This window comes from Lycium ferocissimum, chromosome 3 (assembly GCF_029784015.1).
Source record: "Lycium ferocissimum isolate CSIRO_LF1 chromosome 3, AGI_CSIRO_Lferr_CH_V1, whole genome shotgun sequence".
In the NCBI taxonomy this organism is placed as follows: domain Eukaryota; kingdom Viridiplantae; phylum Streptophyta; class Magnoliopsida; order Solanales; family Solanaceae; genus Lycium; species Lycium ferocissimum.
The window spans coordinates 67,346,384-67,366,582 of record NC_081344.1 but is presented as its reverse complement, the minus strand read 5'-3'; the positions used below and the strand labels follow the sequence as shown (position 1 = coordinate 67,366,582).

General features: G+C 34.1%; 2 protein-coding genes and 1 long non-coding RNA gene across 5 annotated transcripts; 2 read left to right on the top strand and 1 right to left on the bottom strand.

The window, feature by feature from the left end:
• Positions 1–217: 217 nt before the first annotated feature.
• LOC132050489 (transcription initiation factor TFIID subunit 15b-like) lies at positions 218–6,228 on the top strand. Of its 3 annotated transcripts, XR_009413427.1 has the most exons (7): positions 219–582; positions 1,382–1,469; positions 2,192–2,858; positions 3,252–3,402; positions 3,481–3,562; positions 4,889–5,090; positions 5,206–6,228. XR_009413427.1 is itself a non-coding variant. In XM_059441741.1 (6 exons), the coding sequence occupies exons 1-6, from the start codon at positions 327–329 to the stop codon at positions 4,989–4,991; spliced, it is 1,341 nt and encodes a 446-aa protein (XP_059297724.1). In that variant the 5' UTR covers positions 218–326; the 3' UTR covers positions 4,992–6,228. The 3 variants fall into 3 exon arrangements, 2 of the variants coding, with proteins under 2 accessions (XP_059297724.1, XP_059297723.1); XM_059441741.1 differs by having other exon boundaries at positions 218–584; positions 1,390–1,469; positions 4,889–6,228; XM_059441740.1 differs by having other exon boundaries at positions 4,889–6,228.
• Positions 6,229–10,570: 4,342 nt separating this feature from the next.
• LOC132050487 (small ribosomal subunit protein eS4-like) lies at positions 10,571–15,325 on the bottom strand. Its single transcript, XM_059441739.1, has 5 exons — positions 15,191–15,325; positions 12,971–13,048; positions 12,695–12,875; positions 11,501–11,598; positions 10,571–11,209 (listed from the first exon to the last, which is right to left on the bottom strand). Exons 1-5 carry the CDS (start codon positions 15,191–15,193, stop codon positions 10,775–10,777), a joined length of 795 nt encoding a protein of 264 aa, XP_059297722.1. The 5' UTR covers positions 15,194–15,325; the 3' UTR covers positions 10,571–10,774.
• On the top strand, positions 11,933–12,204 carry LOC132050488 (uncharacterized). Its single transcript, XR_009413426.1, has 2 exons — positions 11,933–11,976; positions 12,067–12,204. It is a non-coding gene; the product is annotated as an uncharacterized LOC132050488 (long non-coding RNA).
• Positions 15,326–20,199: the final 4,874 nt, after the last annotated feature.

Below are 20,199 nucleotides of genomic sequence, written 5' to 3'. Positions count from 1 at the left end.
ACCAAATAAGATATAAGTTTCATCCCATCCCAAGAGATGGGATATCCCTTCTTATCTCACTTATACTGAGATTATTTTATACCATCTTTTAAATGGTATAAAATAATCCCAATGAGATAAATTAGTTAAAATTATAATTCTGGGATAATTTTGACTACCTACCGAACGACACGTAAGAGAATAAACACTAGCCGCCTCCACGAGTCCACGTGTATCTCCTTTTTCTCTCACCCAAAGCATATATAAAGTGGACCCGCCCTTTCGCGTGAACATTCTTCAGTCTTCTCTATCAGTAAAGAAAAAAAAAAAAAAAGCAGTAGATCATCATGTCTGGTACATACGGTTACGATGCTCCGCCTCCTCCTTCTGACGGTGGATACAGCAGTGGTGGATACGGTGGCTCGGGCTCGCACGGTGGTGGATACGGTGGCTCGGGCACCGGTGGTGGATACGGTGGCGAAGGCGGTAGGGGTGGATACGGTGTCTCGGGCTCGCGCGGTGGAGGATATGGTGGCTCGGGCGGCGGCGGTGGATACGGTGGTTCTAGAGGAGGTGGATATGTTGGTGGTTCGCATAATCGAGGTACTATACTATCCTTGTTCCTAAATTTTGTTCAATAAATTAGAGATAATGGTCAAAACACACGCTGAACAACTATCACTTTTTCGCGAGTTTCATTCTGGATTATTATTATATGATTGATTTTTGAACTTTTCATATATATATATATATATAAAAGAAATACTCCCTCCGTTTCCCATTTGATTGGGCACGATATTTAAGATATAGGGAAGACTTTTGAAATTTGTGGTTTAAAGTAAGTCTTGAAAATTTGTCATATATATAAAAAAAGAAATAGAAAGAGATAAACTAGAAACAACATTTGTTAGGTTAATGATACCAAAGGAAACGACCTTTTGATTTTTCTCTTGTTTTCATATTGAAAAAGTAAGAAGAATGAGAGGTGTTAAGCTTTTTATCATCTTGGCGTAACCTGATTATTGCAATGGCTCAGGATAGCCTTTTTTAGCTTCTAGGGTCTATTTCTTAGTTCACAATCCATCTTAATACCCAACTAACTATTAGTTGTTACCTTTTTCGACCTGAAATATCACCCCATACCATTTATGTATTAAAACACACCTCAACTATCAGTATTCAGGTAGGAAAGTGAACAACTAATAATTGAGGTGTGTTTTAATACATAGATGGTGATAGTTCATGTAGGAAAAGGAAACAACTGGTAATAGTTGGGGTGAGAAAGTTGCAAAAAAAGCTATAGTTCAGGTGTGTTTTTTTACCATTCTCAATAAATTAGCATAAGATATAAACTATTCTATGGTGAGAATAATTTTTTATCCATATTTATCGGAACTGATAGGTGGTGGTGGTGGATATCAAGGAGGAAGAGGTGGTGGTCGCGGTGGAGGAAGTGGGAGGGATGGCGATTGGCGTTGCCCTAATCCGAGGTAAGATTTTCAGTATCCTTCTTGATAGTTTTTGGAGTTTCTGCTTAGTATTACTTGTTCAAACATTTATATTTTAGGTTTTTTTGGGTAATATTTAGGAAATTGTGTTTTTATGCCTGATCAACTAATTGTTTTGATTTATTAGTTGGAGTAAATGGAGGTGGAAGTATCCAAAAAAAAAAATGGAGGTGGAAGTTCCAAAAGTTAATACCTTTAACTAAGTTATTCTAAGCTGCTATAGTTAAACTACTAACTTTGATATTCAACAGTTTTTTCAAGAGAGCTGTAGTATTCAATTGTAAAATTCATTTTTCAAAAAATATGATTGACAAACGGAATTTTGAACCTAGGGTTTGATTGGTTCAAAAAATATGATTGACATTATGTCTGCTTAAAGACAACAAGTGGCTTCACTTTCAAAGTTCAGTGAGCAAATTTAGTTTGATTCTCCTTGTCAAAAATTTAATTTGATTCTCTTTGTCGTAATTACAAGTTGTAATTATGTTCATGTCATTCCATGAAAAAGAGCACCTTGTGAATTGATGATCACAATTGAGCCCATGCTGACATGTTCTCAATTTTTATGAAGTGCTGTGAAGTATTAGCATGAACGTTATATTGTTTTGGGTTTAATTACCTAATATTATCTCATTTAAACTATGGAATTATACCTGTCTAATTTTCCTGTCTCGTGTTACTAATTCTGTTGTATCTGGATCTAGTTGTGGAAACTTGAACTTTGCTCGAAGAGTCGAGTGTAATAAATGTGGTGCACCTTCGCCTGCGGGTAATGATGATCGTGGTAGCAGAGGTGGTAGCGGTTACAGTAGAGGTGGAAATGAAGGTGGATATGCAAATAATCGAGGGGGGAGAGGTGATAATTATGATAGAGGGGGTGGAGGAAGCAATAGATATGGCTCGTATTCTGGTAATCAGGGAAGAGATGATGGTGGTTATGGTCATGGTCCTCAAGCTGCTCGTCCATCTTACAGAGGTCCTGATAGCAACTATCCACCACCATTCAACACTTATGGTGGGAACCCAGATTCTGCCCCTGATGCAGTTCCTCCGCCTGCAAGCTACAGTGGCGGAGCTGCGTCATATCCTCCTTCACACGCTAGCACTGTTGGCTATGGTGGGAATATACAATATGATGCCCCTGGTGGTGGTCGGGGTGGCCCACAAGGAGGGTATGATGGGGGATATGGCAGTGGTCCTCGAAAAGAAGTAGGTATTTATGGCAGTGCTCCTGCTGAGGCTCCAGAGAAGGTGAAACAGTGTGATGAGCAATGTGGAGATTCCTGTGACAACTCCAGAATATATATCTCAAATTTGCCTCCTGATGTCACCATTGAAGAACTCCAAGAACTTTTTGGAAACATCGGGCAGGTAATATGAAAGTTCTTTTGATTATAATTTTGGTTTCAGATTTATTTTTTCCGTTAGCAGTACATTATTTTTGAACTCTTTAGAACTTTTTGGAAGCATTTGGACAGGTAATATGAAAGTTCTTTTGATTATAATTCCCGTTTCAGATTTATTTTTTCTGTTAGCAGTACATTATTTTTCGTTACTTCACAACTCCATGCTATTCACTGTGGTATTAGTACTTGGAGCACGAAGATAAAATGTTGTAATACTTAGTATTTTGATGTTTTTTCTTTTACTGATCTTAGAAATATTGCCTTGACTTTATCATCACAATAAAGTGATTGATTTTTGTGACTAGCTGTTAGTCGATGCCTTTGAATGATGCTTAATTCCTTTCCCGTTAATCTGTAGGTAGCGAGAATCAAGCAAAAACGAGGCTACAAGGACCAGTGGCCTTGGAGCATAAAGTTATACACAGATGAAAAAGGAAATAACAAAGGGGATGCAGTTTTGTCATATGAAGATCCTTCTGCAGCTCACTCTGCTGGAGGCTTTTTCAATAGTAAAAACTATAATAATATGATTTCTTTTGACCTTATGCACTAAATCCTTACCTGCTAACCATGAATGTGTTCACCAGATTATGACTTCAGAGGTTATAAGATCAGTGTTGCAATGGCTGAGAAGTCTGCACCAAAGGCTCCTCCAGCATATGGTTCTGGGTATGTCATACAGTGTTATCCTATGTTCAATCTTCTTTTTGAAGTTATATTCTTTCATTTCACATGACTTCCAGTTATTTCTACAGTTCGCTACTTAAGAGTACAAAAATAGCTTTGTACTTGTGCCTCGGCATGCATGCGGAGTTAAGATATCTTTGATTAGATTATGGGAGTGTCTAACTTGCTAGTTTTTACAGTTTGATGGTTTTGTAGTTGTCTCTACTTGTGAACAGCCAATGCCCCCCCCCCCCCCCCCAACCCCCCCTTCTCCTCCTCCTTTTTTCCCCTTTTTCTTTTTAAAATTTTGGACTCTAGTCTGTGTCCTTTTTCTTTTTAAAATTTGGGCTGTAGTCTGTGTAGCCTGCCAGCAGTTGGTATTTTGGACCATTATTATAGTGTATGGACGCTTGTGAGTTGTGAGGGCCGTAATATTTTCCAAGTTGAACATTATGATTTAGCCTTGACAAAGACACAGCTGCATATAATTTCTTAAAACAATAATCGCTTTTGTGTTTTCACTAAATTTGCAAGATTGAGCAATCATGGGTGTCTTTATTGCCACTTTTGGGTTGCTTCCAGTGAAATTTACATCTAATATATTTTGTCTAATTTATATTGCAAGTATTATTTGCAAAATTTGACTATGTGGTAACTAGTGATCTTGATGCAACGGGTGGATGTCCTGGATGGATCCGCCAACCTACATTGGAACTTTTTTGTGGAGATATAATGAAGTTCATTTTTATTTTTAGAACCGTGAAGCTCAGTGCCTATAAAAATGAGTTTTAACACTCTGCGAACCGCAAGTTACACCAGTCTGGTATTAACCCCCTTAATCCCGCAGAATATGATTAAACTAAAAGTGCCAAGTTGACAGCGTGTTATATTATCTGTTAATACTTGCTTAAGTGAGTGATTTCAAGCGTTATTATCCATTTAATCTTCAGTCTATCTGCACCTACAACCTATCCTTCAGGTGATGCCTCAATTTTTTCCACTCGCCTGGTTCCTTCCCTAGCCTCTTGTAATCACTCTCCAAAAAGAATAAGGCTTTGTATTCTTTTTGTTATTAACTTTTTTAATGTTAGCTTAAAGTGGGCAAAAATGTCTAATCCATTAGTCTGATGGTTGCGTTCTGTTTATGGGTTAGATAAGGTTGGGTAGTTAACTTCTTCTTCTTCTTTTTTTTTTTTTTTTTTTTGGGATAAGGTGATAGTTAACTGTTTATTCTGAACTCTGAGAGTGAATATTTTGTCCACCTAGAGAGTAAAATATAGTAAAATGGTAATGCGGATCCTTTATGCTGACCTTTTATATTGATTGTAGGGGCGGTGGTCGAGGCGGCTATGGTGGTGACAGGCGCAGAGGTAACTATGGTTCTGGTCCAGACAGAAACTATCATGGTGGAAACCGTTCACGTCCCTACTGAATTTCAGCCGGACAATCTATGTACTAAAAATATGTGTTGGGAGGGTTTTTTTTAATTAGTTCCATTCCATGATATACTCCCTTAGCTGGAGACTAAGAGGTAGGTTGTTCATTTACTCTGAGCAATACCCTTTTTCTCCTTGCTATCTGCTACTTAGGGTGGTTTCTTCAGTTTGAAGCTTTGATTAATATGAACTGTGTGAATGTTTTTATAGAGGCGAATGGATGATTCTGCAAAATGCTGCTAAGGTAGGTTGAAATGTTCAGGTGAGTGTTGCTTCTTTGAAAATCTAACATGCTCCATTAATTCAAGCTGGTTGATACTGCTATTGTGTGTGTGCGCGCACGCTTGCACACGTTGGCATCTTCACATGATGCCAAATTTGATGTTTTAGGTGCTTCTAGATGGGTGGCACATATGTTTCCCAGATATGTTCTCATTTCTATGGTTACTAGCTAGTGTCCAGGTCAGGAATGACCATCTATTTTGGAATCAGTCTATATTAGTCAGTAAGGATCTTTTATCTTTTGAGAGTGCTTGAGCTGGGTCCTCAATCCTCTGGTGTTCTTGGTAGAGAAAAGAATCAGTATGTGGTTAGTTTTGCTACGTTTGGAAGTTCAGAGCGGAGTCAAGAATTTCGAGATTGGTAATGTTTCAATTGTAGGGATTACTCCTCCCCTGTATCCACTTTTTTTTTGGTTTTACATAATATAGAAGTTTGTTGACCGCCCTTTCGGTAGTCATATTGGTATTGACTTGGAAACTTATGGTGTGAACGGAGAAAATAGGATGTTATCGCTCGTCTGTTTGATAAGGACAATTTAGCTGGAGGAGCTATTCGATTTCCCTGAGAAGCATATACCAAGCTGTGCTAATGAATGCCTCGGCTGTAGGAGCTATCCCGAGACGGTTGTATGATTAGCGGCTTAGTGGCCAATTCGATCTTAATGTACTTTCCGTTTTTTCTTTATTTCAAGAATAAATTGGGTCCTGTTATCATGAAAGTGGAGATTGGTCCATGAAATAGGAGCAGACCATTCTTTTCCTTCCTAGCAAAGCAAGCCCAGAATTACAATGATGGGGTTTTTTTTTTTTTTTTTTTTTAAGGAGTCCCGAAAAATCAGTCGCTCAAGACCACTTTCTGCTATCAGGGTCTTTGTTGTAGTATGTTTGTGTAATATTCGGATTTTGACAAGCTGCTTTTATTAAATAATAAATGTCACTCTTGATTTTCTAATTGGGAACTGTCCTCATTTTTGTTGTGTCTGAAAATGGTGTGCGTTCTTTTAAAGGATTATGCAGACAGTAAATTTAAGGGAGGCTCCTTTATGGCTTTTGAGTCTTAACTCTTGATTTTCTAATTGGGAACTGTCCTCATTTTTGCTGTGTCTGAAAATGGTGTGCGTTCTTTTAAACGATTATGCAGACAGTAAATTTAAGGGAGGCTCCTTTATGGCTTTTGAGAGTCATCTCTACTACTTTTTGACTTTCAGCATAGCGTCATTTCCAGGTGCTTATGTGTGTCGGTATTTTGTCCATTTCTGGATTCTGCATAGCATTTGTCAATAGATGAATGATCGACACTGCACTATTCAAATTTGACGTTTATGTGTTAGCTTGACAGAGCAAAATGCATCTTGGCTCTTATCATGTTAGAAATGTAACTCTTCATATTTCTTTTCTTGAATAGATTATATACCATATTTTTTTTCCTCCTAGAATGCATCTAGACAGGGACAAGCTTGGTGTTTTGATGATCACAAATCAAAACAATCAAAGTGCCGCCGTTTTCTTGAATAATGGACTAAAAGCATATACTCCCTCCGTCCGATATTACTTGTCTGTAAGTATAAGGTCAAAATAGGAAAATGGTCATTAATCCTATTTTGATTTTGTGAATGGACAAATATTTTATAAGGTCAAATAGGAAAATGGTCATATTTTTTGATTTTGTGAATGGACAAATATTTTTAATAATGTGGGAATAAGGGAGAGGAGTATTCAAGTTTTCCCTTCTTCGTCGTTGAAGGGTGGACGGCCACTTTCTGCCTCGAAACCTCAAATATTTGCAGAGAAAAAGTCCTCAATTTCTTGCAAAAATTGAAATATTCTATTCGGCCAAAAATATTCTAATGACATTCGAGGATCAAGAAAAAGGTCAAAATAGCTCGAGATCTTTGGATTTTGGTGCAAAATGATCTTATTTCTTTTACCTAGACCATCAGCAGTCAACATTCATTTTTAAAGTGGTTTCTTTCAGTTCTAAACTACTAGTATATGTTGTTTTTAACGGAGATTTTTCTTCAAAGCAAGCTAAATTCTCTCTTTAGAACAGTATCGATTGAGACGCTTTCTTTTGTGAGTCAGATGGTTGAAAGATAAAACTGTAAATCTCTAATGACGGTTGGGGATAGATTGAAAATGTACAATTTGGTCAAGGATTGTGGATTATTTGTATAGGATCAGTTTAAGCCAAAATTAAGAGGTGACAAACTATGTTGGATTTTTTTTTCTCTTCGAGGATCTATTTTGTTGGGTTCCTGCGTGAATTTTACTGCCGTTCTTTTTTTTTTTTTGTGGTATTTCTTTCCATCTATCTAAACATTGACAAGTAAAGCTACCCAATCCTGTGCTTGCTTGAATATAGCAGCTACATGGTGAACTAGTTGAACCGCTCTGTGCAAAATGATCTATACGAGAGCAAATTGGTATGGGTGCCATCAAGTTAGCTCTTACAACCTGGTCAGCAGAGTGCATGCTAGACGGAAATAAGGCACAGAAGCCAAGTTAACCAGAATCTTAAATGATAGAATGCATCAAATACAATTTGAAGGGAGCCAAGAATGCATCAAATGCAATTTGAAGGGAGCCTTGGAGTAACTGTAAAGTTGTCTCTGTGTGATTTATAGGTAACGGGTTCAATCGTGGAAGCAAGCATTAGGGTAAATTGTGTACATCATACCTCTTGGAGTGTGGCCCTTCTCGGGATCCTATTAACACGGAAAGCTTTGTGCATCAGGTTGTGCTTTTTAGAATGCATCAAATACAACTCTCAACGGTAACCTAGTATCTATTTTGGGGCTTAAACCAAAATGGGAAACAAGTAACTCGGTAAGCACTTACCCACAAAGAAAGTTAACGTCAAATCAATTAATTTGATATTAGCAGTTAAAAACTAAATTGAGAATACACATGGCTTAAATGTTGTTAAGTCAAAATGAGTGCATGAAGCCATGAAGGACATGTGTCACGCATCCGTAGGGTTAATGTAAACACCTAGTGCGGACAAGGTTTTACCGAAAAGCTCTAATTCAATTCCGGACCAAAAGAACAAAGATTTGATCCATAAAGGAGTCTAATCACTCTCTCATCAAACTGTTAAGCATACTAATACCAAGAGCACAAATACTCAAAAAGCTGCACTCAGAATAAAATAGGTATCACTAAACAAAGTGGAACATTTAGACTCCAAACTACAAGACAGACTCCAACAGCGTGAACAAACCGAGACAGTTTAATATTCACACCCATGGTTGCTAGGGATCCCTGTTATGATGTTTCCTGTGTTATTTAGCTGCGGATGTTTGATTGTTAGTGAGATTAAGCAAATGTCTGAACCAAAATATGTTATGGCTAATAATTCTTAAATGTATTGTATTTTAAAAAGAAAAAATTTCATTATTATAGGTGTGTAGCATCTGCTAATGCCCTCTTTAGAAATGGAGATTAATCGAACCCAGAATGGTTTCGTAGACCAGCGCCTTATCCATTATGTTTTTGCTGCATCAATTTCTTAAATTTATCGGATAGGTTTTTTAAATCAAAGTCACCAAGAAAATTTCATTATTATAGTTGTTTAGCATCTGCGATTATGAATATCTTATTTGTTCGGTTATCGTTTTAGCATGTTTACAAATCGATAAACCGAACTGATAACATAAAATGGAAAAGACCGACTCCCCACAATCTTGGGATCGATCCGACTCTAGATATTGACATAACGACATCAGTCCGAAAATTAATATGGAGGCTATCTATCTACAAGGCAAACTTGCAGAAACTGTGCATTTGATAAAACTTAGATCTAACCTTCTGCAACTATTGATTGGCCGTTGTGAAAAATCTTAAGGTGCTTCTCAAAATGCAACAATAAAAAGGGTTAATTACGATAAACATCCTTATAATGATATCCCCATATTTTTTAATCAAATACTTACGACCCCAATATTATGAAAATCCTACACTAACACCCTAAAAGATATATCCGAAACTAAATACATTAGAATATAATTATTGAAAGACAAATTAGAACTAGAAATAAAAAGATGATGATTCATATATAATAAAATATTATAATAAATAAAAATGCATATTTGAAGTATAGGAAAGTTATTATTAATAGTTGTTATATCTTATTAAAGTATTTGTGTTTATTTCTTATTTATAAGTTTGAAAGATACATGTTTCAAAAGTGTGTGTAACCTCACTTAATCAAATGCGTGAATAAAGATATGTACAGAGAGTTTATCTTATTTATTAAATTTCATAAAAATAAATATAATTACTTCTTATATATAATTTTAATTTATTTTTTAATATATTTACTGATGGATATATCTCATAGGGGATGTTAGTGTAAGATTTATATAAGATATGTTAATAAGTTTTAATTTTAAAATATACAAGGGGCAAACTAAGTGTTTAGAGTTTGATAAAACAAAATTAAGAAAGATCTAACCTGTAAAAGTCATGTTAACTTTGATCGACGTCGTAACAAATGACATGATATATAACTCTATCAAGTCCCAGAATAAATTTGAGCAAAATCCTTCACGCCAATACTTTGAGTCATGTTCATATTTCACCCAAACAATATAAAAAGGAACAACTAACCACAACATAAAAAATGTCAACCAAGTTCATCCAACCAAATTTAAGGTAGTTATTAGAAGCAGAAATCGACTGACACAAGTATAGTCTCCCCAGGCCGTCACTTAATTGGGAAGAAAAATAGCAGCTGACCAGTTTTTAACATTGAGAGTAAAGCTACCCGACCTTGTGCTGGTGAAAAATAGCAGCTACCTGATGAATTAGTCGAATTGCTAAACCAACTTAGACTGCATAGTTAATTGGTATGGGTGCTACCATAATAGCTCTGTGCAGACTAATCTAGAAAAGTGAGCCAATTGGTATGGGCTCTTAAAAACTGGTCAGCAAAATGCTTACTGATTAAAAGGAAAAAAAACACAGAACACAGGTTAACTAGAATCTTGAAATAAACGTAACACACACAACCTCTTGTGCTTGATTAAAGAGTAGCAGACTAGCAGTTCGTTACTGAATAATTAACTTGAAAAACACTTGTGCTTGACAAATGTTACAAAAGTGCGAAACATATTTTACTACACAACTCAAAAACACTTACTTTTAAACACATTAATTTGAAAAATCATACCTTTTGAAAGAAAAACAAACATTTTTAGCTTCACGGAAAGCTTGGCCAAACAGGTTGTTAGTATCTTAATTACTATTAGGTGGCTTAAAGCAAACTGAGAAACGAGAAACTTTATCCAACTCTGTAACCAAAAGAACAACATTTGATCCACAAAGGAGTCTTAATCATTCTCTCATCAAAATGCTGCATACTAGTACCAAGAACACAAATATTCAAAAAACTGTTTGCAGAACAAAATAGGCATTACTAAGTAAAAGCGAAACATTTAGACTCCAAACTACAAAACTTAACTTTAACCACACTCCAACAGCACGGATTCTGAGACAGCTTAAGCAGTGGTGGCGGATTGAGCAGCCAACCTCTTACGTGCCTCCTCGATGATGGACAACTTAATACCTTTACCCTTAGGTAGTGATACCCACGGCTTAGTACCCTTGCCAAGTGTGAACACATTACCCAAACGGGTAGCAAATTCATGACCAAGCGCATCCTGAATATGGACAGTCTCGAAGCTACCCTTATGCTTCTCCCTGTTCTTAAGAACACCAACACGACCCCTGTTTCTACCTCCGGTGACCATCACAACATTCCCAACATCAAACTTGATGAAATCAACAATCTTGTTAGATTCCAAGTCCAGCTTTATGGTATAGTTGGCCTTGATGAGAGGATCAGGATAGCGGATTGTTCTTCCATCATAAGTGTTAAGGTACGGAATCCCCTTCTGACCAAAAGCCACAGAGCGGACCTTGCAAAGCTTAAACTGCCAAAAGGAGAAAAAAGGTTAATTACATTTTTGGACCGATAGCCCGCAAATGTATAGGCTATGTATATTAAGTATAAATAAGCATATAATATACATAATATATACTCGAGATATACATATTATACATATAATAATCAGTGCATAAGTTTTGCATGTTTTAGCTAATGCCGTAGTTAATTTTGGCCGACTGGTCAAGAATGAAAAATAAACCTAAACTTTACATGGGCAGAAAATGAATCTAACACAGAAATTCCTGACAAATGCAAAAAACTATAACATTAATCTTACCTTGGATTCCTCATCCCTGATTGAGTGAAGACGGAATCGGCCCTTAGTGTCATAAAGGAGACGGAAGTTCTCATTCGTCTTCGGAATTGAAACGACATCTGTATATAGAAAATTAGAATTATCATTGTCAAGGAGCAAAACAACCCTTACAGCCAAAAGAAAGGGAAAATGCAATTTGGTTATTGAACAAAAAACTTTTGTTGACGAACGGACAACCTATCCATAGTATTCAAAAGTTCCAATTTATATGACACTCTTTTTATTTTAGGATGCAAAATGTTTGACACCATTATCTTTCACCTCAACTTTAAGAATTCAAATTCATTAAATTATTCTAAAAATTTACACTAATATATGATGTTTTATCTACCAAACTCACTTTTCAACCATCACTTTAATATTCTTTTCAAAAAAAATAAGTTGGTGTATAACTTATTTTTTTTTGAGTATATCTACTCCCTCCACTTATTTTTTTAGTGGTTTATTTTCTGCCTTTAGCTTGCCAAACACTCAAAAAAGCTGAAAACACTTATAAGCAACTTATAAGAAATCCACTTCATATTTAGTGGTGCCTTTAGCTTGGGCACACCCCTTGAGAAATCTACTGACTACAAGAAAGTAAGAAGTGTTATTATTAACTTACCCTTAATAAAATAGTATCTATTTAATACAGTTTCTTGGTTACATAAAAACCATTTATTTGATTGAATACTGGTGAATTTGGAAGGAAATAATTAATACTCCCTCCGGATCAAAAAAAGAGTTCACTTAGCCATTTGCACACCCCTTAAGAAAATACTACTAACTACTAGACAAAAATAAGTAATTTGACTAAACTACACCTAATTAAATAGGCATTGGGATTTGATCATACAACACTTAATAGGGGCAAATATGAAAAAACAAGGTTAATTCTTTCTTGATTTGCTAAGTGGACTCTTTTTTTTATCCAAGAAAAAAAGGCTAAGTGGACTTTTTTTGATCCGGAGGGAGTACCTTCTTGATTATGTGAAATACTACTTATTTTGGACCAAAAAGAAAAGGTAAAAACACTACTCAATATGGACAAAAGGGAGTAATATATAAGATGGATGTTTTTAAGTACATAAACACCAAATACCATCATACAAGATGGAATGAAGGAGCATTAGACAATATACCAGAAAACGGTCAATTTAGATAAAGTGCATTTACCCATGAAACCAGCTGGATATGTCTTGTCTGTCCGAACTTTCCCATCAACCGAAATTTGTCGTTGCATCAAAATTGCAATCACCTCACGGTATGTGAGAGCATACTTCAGCCTGTTTCGCAAGATAAGGGCCAATGGTAAGCACTCCCTTGATTTGTGTGGGCCAGAGGAAGGCTTGGGAGCCTATACAGGAAACAATTGAATTTTTTTAGCTAAAAGCATATCCAAATCTTCTAGAACTACATAGAAAAGACTATGAAAAAAGACGTCTCACTTACAAATGCTCCGCCAAGCTTATCAAGCATCCAATGCTTTGGGGCATTGAGCCTCTTCAGATGCTTCTTCAAACCTCTAGCCTGTACAAATTGTAAACCAGGTTTCAATATAATTAAACCCCAATTGATCCGCCAAGTATGCAATATGATGTATAACACAGAACCGTAAAGATCAATAAACATGAGGGATAGCAAAATTCTCTCAAGACAGAATATGCTCTTCCATAAACAAGATTAGTAAACTTCAATACTAATACTATGAGCGGTAATTTGGTTTAATGTACTAGTTCTGCGGGGATTGCAATACATGGATTGTTTGAGCAGAGAATAAATATGGAGAACGTTATGCGGAGAATAAATAATACAAGGATTGTACATTGATTATAACATAGGAATTTTTTTTTAGGTATAAAATATAATAAGGGCATTTTCATCTTTAGATTCTCTTTTCCACGTATTGCTAATACACATAGTACTTATTTTACCTTCTATCCCGTATAAAATAATACATAAATTTACATATAACTTATTCTCGTATTAGATATATGACGTTTCATTTCCGGTAGTAAAATCAGCATACTTACGCGGATTTTGATAACGGAATAAAGCAATAACGATTTATATACCAACATTAACTTGGCTTACAACTCAAACCAAACAACCCCTAAGGAACAGTAATAGTATCAGACCCATCGAACGGGCTATCCAATAACCATTTAGAGCCTCCATCTATTCAATTGATTTAAGAGTAAACAGCCAAAACCATCATAGAACTATAAATAAGCCACATAAATCATGTAAAGGACAGGGCTCAATCCCGTATAAACACTCATCTTCCATAAATATGTCAGCAAAAGGGCAATGGAACTGAGCACCACATCGAGACAATAGAATAGACTCAGAAAGTGATAGGACTACAAAAAAATTTATGGCTGAGCCATTTGTCGATGGAATTTTTTCTTTCAAAAGGAGTTTGGTTACATATCGGACTGCTTTTTTGAAAAAAATATTTGAAGATGAGTTTCAAGTTTGAAAAAAGTGGTTGACAAGTTTTTCAAGTGGAAAAACTTTTCCACTCACAAAATTTCATCTTTTTGTCAAGTTAAATTCATGTCCAAAACACAACTTCAATTTTCAAATACCCTTTTTCAACTTAACTTCAAATACTATTTTTTTAGAATATCACACTTTCTATGTCCAAATGCCTAATTAGTCAAGTACATACAACCAGTACTCTGTCCACAACTACAAGTAGAAAGACTAATTTTTTTGAACCGATCAGCTCGCCCTACTAGCTTCAGGTCATATCTCTACAGAAAAACTACAGGCAGGAATTTTTACAACACAAGAACTAAAGTTTCACTAGCAAAATATTAGATAAGTACATTTTCACTATATATAACACATGAAAAAGAAAATGTACTAACAAAACTCAGCAAGCCTAAAAGAATGACACATTATTCTTGATAACAAAGTTTTGATTTTTCAGTGGACCCAGTAATTAAAATATGTTTCTACATACTTATTTAGGTCTATAAAAAAATTCCAATTTGAATCTATACTATATATAACACATAAACAAATTGTCCTAGTAAAACTCAGCAAGCCTAAAATATATTCTTGATAACATAAATAAGCCCAGCAAAAAAGATTTCAATTTGATTATATACTATATACTATAACACATAAAAAGATTGTACTAACAAAAATAAGCAAACCAAAAATATATTCTTGATAACATGAATAAGCACAGCAAAAAAAAAATCAATTTGATTATATACTATATATTATAACACATAAAAAAATTGTACTAACAAAAATCAGCAAGCCTAAAAGATATTCTTGATAACATGAATAAGCACAAGAAAAAAAAAAAATCAATTTGATTATTTACTATGTACTAACAAAAATAAGCAAACCAAAAACATATAACATGAATAAGCACAGCAAAAAAAAAAAACAATTTGATTAAATACTATATATTATAACATATAAAATGATTGTACTAACAAAAATCAGCAAGCCAAAAAGATATTCTTGATAACATGAATAAGCACAAGAAAAAAAGATTTCAATTTGATTATATACTATATATATAACACATGAAAAAAATTGTACTAACAAAAAACTAAGCAAGCAAAAAAGATTGATAAATAGATGCATCACAGTATATACATATAAACAAAAATATTAAGTGAAGAAATGGGGTATAGAAGAACGAACCATTTTGTTAGTGTTTGTGTATTTTTTGCTGCTTAAGTTGAAGAAGACTGAGAGATGAGAGAACAACTTAAACCCTAGTTTTTTCTTTAAGTAGTGAACCTTTGTAAGATTTGGGCTCTGGCTAAAGTTGGGCTGGACTTTTAATGGGTTTTACTAATTTGGGCCTCCAACTAATTGAAAATGTGATAACAAACTTTTGAATATATATTGTCCTTTAAACGCACTGGTCTTTAATTTATGTCTTCTTTTGGGGTGGTCTTTAATATTTTTTCTTTAATTTTTCTTTTTTCATTTCACGAAAAATCTAAGGTTTCATTTAATGATAAATTAGATGAAAATATCCTTAACTATTTGGATCGCGTGTATGCGCGACCAAGCATAAGTTTTGTGATATTAAAAGACCGTGATTTTTTTATCAGACTTGAAATAAGTATTTTCCAAGATAACTTTGATAATTCCTTAGGAATTAAGTTACGTCACATAAAAACTTTTGACCTGCATATTTTGTGAATTTGTTGTAGTGTCTAGAAAATGGAGAAATGATTTTTGGGGCATATGTTATTTATCCTTTTTTAGAGAAAAAAAAATGATAACTTTTAATGCGGACTCGGCATAAACTTGTGAAATGAATTATCAAAGTTATGGGTGTGTGTGTGTGTATAAGGCATTATTTTTTATTTTTTTGGAAACACATTATGCTGGATGGCATAGCGAAATTTAAACTCATGGCATTTTTTTTTTAAATTGTGTACCGCGTGTGGGTTCAAATAGAAGTTTTTTTTTTTAAGGCAAAATTTAAATTTTCAACATATTGGGCAAAATTTAAAGAAGATTTAAGTTACGCTCTTTAATTTATGTCTCTCGTATATGTGGTCTTTAATTTTTTTTTTTTTTTGGCTGCTGCTCATTTAATGAAAATTGGTGGATGAAAATATCTTTAACTAGAGGCATATAAGTTTTGTGATATTAAGATTTTGAGTTGAATAATGAACTTTTTATGGAGTTCGATATGTTTTTAGTCCATTTTTGGGTTGATTTTTTTGAAAGTTTTGTCTAGAAAATGAAGAAATGATTTTTGGGGCATATGTTATTTATCCTTTTTTAGAGAAAAAAAAATGATAGCTAATGCGGGATGGTAGAGTACATGTATGGGTATGTGTGTGTGTGTATTTATTTTTTTTATTTTTTTTTGGAAACACATTATGCCGTCATGGCATAAGTTGTGTAACACTTAAGAGTTTTTTTTTTATATTCTGGAACTGAACTTTTGCTTCGTTGGGCATAAATTCTCAGAAGATTTAAATGTTAAACATAAGTGGTAGAAAAATTGCAGTTGTTCAAACCACCCGAAATTCAATGCTTTTGAGGACATTTTTGAGTTGAATAATGTATCTGTTTTTATGGAGTTCGATATGTTTTTAGCCATTTTTGGGTTGAGTTTTGAAAGTTTTGTCGTTTCCGACATAACTTGTAGAAATGATGATGAAAAAATATAAACTTATGCCCCACGGAAACAAAAAATTATGCTAGGTTACTTTTGTACTCTTATTTTTCACCTAAAGTGTTGAAAGACAAAAATTAAAGACCACGAATTCAAAGAGTTAAAAATTGCAGACCACCCCAAAATAGGACATTTTTATTTGGCCCTTTTGATAAAGAGAAGTTTTTTTTTTCAGCTTGATCCAATAATTTAGACGAGATTAGGGACCATACTCCCCTTTCTTCTCGTAGTTGCTATTAGAACACAAGTCAAGGAATTCAAAATCACGACACAAGCACCCTTTATTTACTTTTTTTTTTTTTTTTTTTTTTTGTACATAGAGAAAGTGACTGCTACATTCACATTCCCCTTCTAGAATATCAAGGATTTCAAAGATCTATCATACTGTGCCCAATCGGGGATAAATTATCAGTTTTACAGTTAGTGAAACATTATAATACAAGTTCAAATGTCCCTCCATTACAATTTTGGGTAAAAATATCCCTTTAGTTTGTTTTAATGGTTAAAAATATCCTCCATTATAATTTCGGGTCATTTATGCCCTTGACGTTATAAAAGTTAATAAATATATCCCTCATTTGACGGATATCAACAAATTGATTTAAATAACCCGATTTCACAAAAAATAACTTACTCCCATACTTACCGCTCTGACCCGCCTCCTAAAATAACTAAAGTCTTCCTTCTCTCTTATATTTTTTCCTCCAGCAACTTGACTCTCAAGCACACCACTCCGACGAACTCCTACTTCTATCCTAGGACTAGGATTCAATAACAATTGGAAACTAAGGCTTCAGCTGCTAAACAAACATCAATTCGTCAAACTAAAATGACAGCCACTGATAATAAAAAGTTAAAAAGGTGCAAAATAGCTCTAATATAACTTATTAGTTTCCCTCTTTGATTTATCTCTCCCAAATGCATTTTCACTCAGTTTCTTCTAATATTCTATGTAAAAGAGAAGAGCGGATGGATCTTTCACACTAAAATTAGAATACAGTACGGCTAATGACACAATGGGAAGGGAATTCATAAATGCAGCCTTTTACAATTTTTTTTTTCAGTTAAAGATTTTGATAATCACATATCAAAACGTTGGACAGTGAAAAAAGATGAGATGATGTACTTCAAGATTGTGTTTCAAACGCCATCAGTAGGGCTGTTCACGGTATGGTGAAAAACCAAAACCAAACCGAATAAAAAAATCGACTTTTGATTTGGTTTTAAATTTGAAAAATCGATAATATTTGGTTTGGTTATGGTTATACTAAAAAATAATCGAATAAATAACCGAATCAAACCGATAATTATATATATATAATTATTCAATTATTTATAGGTATAATATTAGCTTTTCATAAATAATTATAAATATTTTATACCTTTTAATTATTAATTTGATTTTAATCTACTTATTTCACATGATTGTTTAAGGCCCATGTCTTAACGAATATGTTCAAGCCCAACTTAAGTCTTAAGTATAAGCCCAACTCTATAAGTCTTAAGTGTAAGTGTTTAACCCTACCATCTCACTTTTCATTTTACATTTCTACCTAACCTAGCTGAACAAGAGAAGCTCACGTTTCTTTCTCACAGTCACAGTAAAGGCTCAAGAAATTTGAAGAATGTAAAGAAAGAATAGTTGAATTGTCACGGCTGTCCTAAATCGAAAAATCGAACCAAACCGAATCAAACCAACAATAACCAAACTGGTAGTTTTTTATTTTATTTGGTTTGGTTTTAGACATTTGAAAACCGACTAAATTGATTTGGTTATGGTTTTAATCAATAACCGACCCAAACTGAACCATGAACAGCCCTAGCCATTAGGGAAGACAATGGGTTTATTTTAAGAGGTGGGTCTGGGGTGTAAAATAGGGGAGTGGGTTATTTTTATGAAATCGGGTTATTTGAATCAATTTGGGATTTCCGTCAAATGAAGGGTATATTTGTTAACTTTCATAACGGCAGGGGCATAAATGACCTAAAATTGTAACGAAGCATAATTTTTAGCCATTGAATGAAAGTAGTGGAATATTTTTTATTCTTTTCCCTTCTTTTAGCGACGGCCAAGAACTATGTGAACTGATCTGTCAAGGCTTTCAAACTTTTAACATATTTGGCCACTCGTCCAAATATAATTATAACATTTAACTCCCCCCCCCCCCCCACCCCCACCCTCTCTCTATCTCTCTCTCTCTCTCTCTCTCTCTCTCTCTATATATATATATATATATATATATATATATATATATATATATAAGTAAACTAGTGGCATTGGCCCGTGCGTATATTAAAGGAGATATTACTACTTATTGAGGCTGATGCATATAATTAAAGGATGTGATATTTTTTGAAGTGGTTTTTACTTAAATACGTAGTGAGCTCTTCAGAATACATGTATAACTTTTTCAAAATGTGAGCTCAAAGTGTTTAATAAAAACCATTTATCATGTGTTCTGGTACTTCATTGAAACATATTCATAGTTTGAGTATCTAAATAACATTTACTGGCAAATTTTAAAAATTGTTCAATGAGTACCATATGAGTGTGTAGCGTAATTTAAGGACCCGTTTGGCCATGAGAATTTTTCACTTTTTTCGAAAAATTATTTCACTTTATTTGAAAATCAACGTTTGGCCATGAAAATTAAAACCTTATTTTTACTTTTTTTTTTTAACTTTTAATACGTTCAAACAATCAAATATTCTTTGCAAAAACTATAACCAAACACAATTCTATCATCAACTCTAACTTCAAAATTCCAAATAAAGTGAAAAATATTTGATTTTCATACCAAACGCCTACTAAGAGGCAACTTATGTATTTGCCCATAAAAAAGCAACAACCAAAAAAGAATCTTAGCACCACTGATCAAATTGTCACGGGCAGCTTGTCGTTGTCGAAGCATTCATTCGTGTAACATTCCTAAAGTGGGTCTGTTGTGCAAAATGACACTTGCCTCACAAATGCGGAAAGATGCATTCGGGCTTAGAGAAAATATCTCCAACTTTGAGGGCACTTTCTTAGAGTAAATCATAAAATTGAGGGCTGTCTGGTAAAAATATACTACTTCCTCTATCCCATAATAAGTGTCACCTTAGTCAAATTCTTTTATACCTTATTAAGTGTCATCTTAGAAATCAAGACATAAATTGACTAGTTTTCTCCAATTCTACCTTTAAAAAATAAAATAACATCTAAATGATGATTGAAAAAACTACATAATAATTTGATATTATTGGATTCTAATATCAAAATATTTACTTCTTGTGTATACTCTAATTAAAAGGTAAAAATAATTTATTTTTCTTATATATGAATAATTTAATAAATTTTACATTTCATTATTAATTTTTTAATATGCGTATTTTTTATTAAAGCGACACTTATTAAGAAGCGAGGAAGTAGATATTAGTACTTCACTTCTGGGATTCAGTTATCTTTACAGTTTCCTCACTTTCAGTCTCTCTTTTGATTCCACGTGCTGTGACTTAGATCCAGATA

What these genes read in the sequence shown, in the direction of transcription:
- LOC132050489 (XM_059441740.1), top strand. Translation starts at nt 327, where the DNA reads ATGTCTGGTACATACGGTTACGATGCTCCGCCTCCTCCTTCTGACGGT. An exon ending in TGGTGGTTCGCATAATCGAG is followed by an intron (nt 583 to 1,381) that starts GTACTATACTAT and finishes CGGAACTGATAG; the next exon opens with GTGGTGGTGGTGGATATCAA. An exon ending in TTTTTGGAAACATCGGGCAG is followed by an intron (nt 2,859 to 3,251) that starts GTAATATGAAAG and finishes GTTAATCTGTAG; the next exon opens with GTAGCGAGAATCAAGCAAAA.
- LOC132050487 (XM_059441739.1), bottom strand. An exon ending in ATAAGCTTGGCGGAGCATTT is followed by an intron (nt 12,876 to 12,970) that starts GTAAGTGAGACG and finishes TTTCCTGTATAG; the next exon opens with GCTCCCAAGCCTTCCTCTGG. An exon ending in ATATCCAGCTGGTTTCATGG is followed by an intron (nt 11,599 to 12,694) that starts GTAAATGCACTT and finishes TTCTATATACAG; the next exon opens with ATGTCGTTTCAATTCCGAAG.